Source organism: Penaeus japonicus, unplaced genomic scaffold (assembly GCF_977035675.1).
Source record: "Penaeus japonicus unplaced genomic scaffold, GWHDUDI00000001_assembly GWHDUDI00000034, whole genome shotgun sequence".
Classification (NCBI taxonomy): domain Eukaryota; kingdom Metazoa; phylum Arthropoda; class Malacostraca; order Decapoda; family Penaeidae; genus Penaeus; species Penaeus japonicus.
The window spans coordinates 7,843,972-7,848,971 of NW_028234436.1; the positions used below are offsets into that span (position 1 = coordinate 7,843,972).

The window sequence follows — 5,000 nt, forward strand, 5'->3', positions numbered from 1 at the left end:
CAGTATGGATGCCTTTTATTGTGACAGCTCACTGTCAAAGCACAAAAATTCAATTCTCTTCCCTACTTCTTCATTTTGGAACGGTTATAAGTTTCATGTTCGTTCGTGACAAGCACACAAATGTTGAAAAAATAAGTTGCTTTTTGTCCTCCCCTAAAACAGCAATACTTTTATCACATCGAGTATAAAGAAAAAAATTAGTTGATATGGATCCTGAACTACAATTTTAGTCAACTACAGAATTGATGGAGCCTGTGATATGACAAATATAAATTTCTAAAAACACTGAAACACACAAAAAACAAAATGCAAAAATGGCTCTAGCTCTACAATGAGGGACTAACAGGGAGTGGGAAAAATCAAAATATGTTACAGAAGCTGCCTTGCTTAGAAATAAAACCCATCCTGAAGAAAGTGTAAGCAAATCTATCCCCTGTAGGCAACTGGTTAAATGACAAATCACACCTGCCCAGGTAAGCCAAAATTGGGACGAATAGGGCTATAGTGGTTGATTTCAATATCACCCACAGAAATATAAAGTGCAAGGACAATAATTTTACGTCTTTATCTATGATTCTGGATAAGTTGATTATTGTTTGTTTTTTCCATAAAAGCATAAAAAAGGTTTTGGCTGGCTTGGAAAGCTTTACTCAAGAATGCAACCTACTGGAGCCATAAAATTCCACGCCTATGTAGCATGCAGAACAAAGAGCAGTCTCCATTCTCATGGCATGGTATGTGATATCCAGCATATGGACTCACAATCACTATGGCATATATAGATGCCATCTAGCATCATCAAGTTAAATGTATTTACCTGGCAATGGCTTGTGCCTGAGGACTGTCTCCCTGTCCACGTCTACACATCTCAGAGAGTTGTTGAGAGAGGCCATCAACTTCATCACATAGTGCAAGGATGTCTGCCTGTGCTGGGCCAGTAAGTCCTGCTGCAACCTGCAAAAATAGAATTCAAATAAAAAATTTGTGTCCCAAATATAGCATTATACAAGTGAAAGAGGTGAATCTCCAATTTCATATTCAATTATCCCATTCGCATCAGGTGACTTGATATCACGTCATGCAAATACTTTGCTCCTGCCAGATGACGTCCTATCTCCTCATGATCTCTCCCTCAAAACATACATTTTGCATCATTAGGAATGTATATAATCATATGAGATTTATTTGTATTGACTCATTTTTATTAAAGATGCAGTATTGCGCAGGGAGAGGTCTCGTGCTCAGTCACTACATACACTTGTTATCTAGCTGGTAGAAGCAGCATTACACAAATATAAGCATCAGCATAAGGTTTGGATAGTGATGATGGGAAATAATATGTGATATATAATTTGTGTCCTCTTTAGACATGAAATTATATACTGTGAAATGAATTCAATACTAGGATGAAATTAATTAAAGTCATGTTTGTTTAACCCGGCTTTGCATGGTCATAATGCCGGGGTTTTCAAACACATAAGTCTAACGCCTCAAGATTCTTGGGCGCACAAGCCGCGAGCCTGGGCTGCCCACTCGCTCACCCCGAGCCCCGACCTTGCCCAGTTAACTCGTAACCGGCGTCTGACGCAAAAAACACAAAACATGTCAGCACGTCATACGGCTCAAATGGGTTAAACACACCAAGTTAATACCAAGCTAATAAAGAGAAATTTGTGTAATGTGATGTAATAATATAATTTTCTATCAACTATATATAAAGTTAGCAATATCAAATACAATTACTACATGGTACAGGATATCCCAGGATCCTAAGAAATATCCTGACTTGTTACAGAATCCTTGAATGCTAAGAGACCCCAAAACAGGAAACATTATTTCTCAGCCTTACCCCACATATATATACCTTGTTCTACATTCACCATACCACTACCTCTAATATCAAGGTTTTCTTATTTAAATATAATTTGAATAGTTACTCAAAATAAACAAAATTCAAACTACTACTTGTAAATTATAAATTTGAAATTTAAAATTAGCTTAAATATTTGAGTTATAAATGATATAAAATAGGTAGATCCATGGTTAAATGAAGAGCTTTGACATAAACTTAAATCTAGAAAGGAAAAATGATCTTACCCTCTTGCCTTCCTCTACAATAAGACCAATAGCTTGCTGTCCTAATCCCTTATCATCTAGTGAAGGGTTGTTCAGCCAACGTTGTGCCTGCTCCAGTCGCCCAGCAACAGTATGGGCTGGCTGCTGAACACCACTGCGCTCCACATTGCTCACAGCTCTTGAAATTGCACCACTCAGTTCATTCAGCTTCTCTCCAATGCTTCTTGCTAAGCTCTGTCCCTGTAAATTCATTTTTTTTAAAGACACTAAAAAGGTAAAACAGCATTCATTGAACACAATAAGGCTTCAGTTCCATTTAAAAAATTTAAAATGAGAAAAGGAGGAAAGAGAGGTGGGAGTAAGGGAGATTGAGATAGAGGTCAAGAGGGAGGGGAGAAAAGAGAGGAGAGAGGAGAGGTATATGAAGAGGAATAAGAATATGTGTAGATCTATGTCTATATCTCTGTCTCTATATATAATACAAAACAGATCTGATTAATAAACCTTTTAGGTCTTACCTGTGGAGTAGTTCCTTTTCCATCTTGCCGCAGTTCACAGAGTGCATCTGTCATAGAAGATATATCTCCTGACAGTTTCTTTATTGCATCACGATCAGGAGGTAGGGAGCGATCAGCAACTTTGTCAGCCTGTGCCAGTATTTGCCTCAGTGATTTTTCTCCAATGCCACCTCGTAATGCTGTTGGATCCTGTTAAAATAATATCAAAATTTAATATCAGTGCATGAACCTCAGTAGCTGAAAGAAATATAGCTACATTAATACTGATGACTCTTATTAAGCATAAATCATATTTGGTATTGGATCATATGATTTTTATAAGATGAACTAAAAATTATTTTTTGTTATTGCTTTCTTTTGACATAATCATAACCAACTTTAAGAGTCTGCATGAGAAACATGTTTTGTGAATTAACCCACTGCGGACAGGCCTACATAATGACAAAGGGACACCATGCAGTAGTTAGGTGAAACAAGGGAGACTCAAGCTTCAGCCCACAATCATTTTTCTTGTGTTGCCCCCATCCACAATGGGTTAAAGCAAATGGAAAGTTTAATGGATTCCCTATTACTAATAAAATGACCCAATCAATATAACTTACCAAAAGCCAATCATGTGCTGCTTGAGCTTTGCCATCAATGGCATTGAGAGCTTTTTTCATGACGGTCAAATTATCTGCATCCCATTCTTCTTCATCATATGTTGTTAATTGCAACACACGAATTATCTCATTGATTTCATCAGTCATCCTTCCTAAATTAATAAGAGGAAAATGCAAATCATGAATACAAAATGGACAACTCTAAAGTTCACTGGTTTCTTATGAATAAACTCTATCCCAGACTATAGGAGACTAACACCGGTTGTACAATATATTCAGGATCTTTAAGAAATAAACTATTTCTTTAATTTCTTATCTAACATATTCTGATTATCATTAAACAAACAATTTCAAATGAACAATTTCCCAAACGGATAGTGATTTTAACCCCTTTTTTAAGCTTTACTAGCCAAAAAAAACCATTACCCCAAAACACTTTCAAATCATATTTTTAATAATACACCCAGCTAAGAAAATTTCTATTTTCACCCAGTTTCCCCAAAATACCCTTCCCTCCTTGGTGGAAAATCTGAATGAAGATTTTCATTGAACATATGAGGATGGGTGAAAGAGTCTTTACTCCTTCTAAACAGCGCATAAGGATTTCACGATGGACTTGGTGTGTCAGCTCCTGTTGACGCCCATCCACATCACGAGAAACCTGATAGTGAACAGATCATCACATTATCCAACAACACATACAAACCAATCTTTTGCAACTGCAGTACTTATTACTCATAGCAAGTTTTCCATATATTTTTTTTTAGTCTACATGATTAGTGCTCTAGAACCAGTTTGTACTGAGACAGCTATTACCTTATTCCTCTTCTATCAGTATCTGTCTTATTGTCAATACTCAACATTTAAAATTAAAAGGAAAAAAGATAAAATCACCACTTACTCTTGTCAGGCTTAGGAGAATAGTACGGGCTCTAGGGACCATAGCTGCCTGTGGGGCTTGTTCGGCAGTTACTGCTAGTGGGGCCATTTCTTGTCTGTCTCTCGAGGAGGTAGGGGGAGTTTCGGATGTAGATGACATTTTATCTGAGATGCTTGATTGGCATGTGGGGTTCCGGGCATTTTTGTCAGAGGGCGAAGGATTGGTGCGGCGGGAGGTTTTGTGGCAATTGTATTGGATTTTCGTGGCTTGGCGTGGCGTGGTTGGGTGGGTATTTGCTGCAGGCGACCGCTGGTTAATTGGTTAAGTGCGTGTGGCAGTGTGTGTGCTGTGTGGATGTGTATGTGGGTGTGCTGTGAGGGTTGATGTGTGAGGTGTGTTTTAATGTGTGTGTGGGTGTGTGTTGGAGTGTGTGGTGTGTGAGCTGTGTTGGATGTGTGTTTTTTTTGTCGATAGTGTGTGTTTATGTGATCGTGTGTGCTGTGTGGTGTGTGATTTGTATGTATGTGTGTGATGTGGATCTGGCAGTGTTTCTGAGCAGTGTCTGGGATGTGAGTGTGAGTAGTGAGATAGTGTGTGTGTGAGTTTGTGTGAGTGTGTGGTGTGTGAGGGATTGAGTTGTAGGTGATACATGTGATGTGAGTGAGAGTGTTTGCTGTGTGTTTTTGAGTGCTGTGTGTGGCTGAGTTAGCTTTCTTGTTTGTGCTGGGTGCATTCAGTGTGTGTTCTTAGTTAGCCTAATCTGTGAGAGACTGGTTTTCAATTCATTGATGATTGATATATTGTTATTGTGTATTAGTTATAGTTATATATATATTTATGATATATATGTATATATTTAGTTATACTAATATATATATTATAGTTACCTATTAGATTATACTTACGTTATATTGATATATATAT

At 37.6% G+C, this 5,000-nt stretch overlaps 1 protein-coding gene across 1 annotated transcript in view; it reads right to left on the reverse strand.

Moving 5' to 3' along the window:
• Vinc (vinculin) overlaps positions 1 to 5,000 on the reverse strand; it is a 59,826-nt gene that overhangs the window by 12,892 nt on the left and 41,934 nt on the right. Inside the window, exons 4-9 of the mRNA XM_086530992.1 lie at positions 4,098 to 4,372; positions 3,658 to 3,857; positions 3,197 to 3,344; positions 2,595 to 2,783; positions 2,098 to 2,316; positions 818 to 954 (exon numbers count right to left, since the gene is read on the reverse strand). Coding sequence (XP_086387118.1) covers positions 818 to 954; positions 2,098 to 2,316; positions 2,595 to 2,783; positions 3,197 to 3,344; positions 3,658 to 3,857; positions 4,098 to 4,372 — 1,168 coding nt within the window. The remainder of the gene's footprint in view (positions 1 to 817; positions 955 to 2,097; positions 2,317 to 2,594; positions 2,784 to 3,196; positions 3,345 to 3,657; positions 3,858 to 4,097; positions 4,373 to 5,000) is intronic.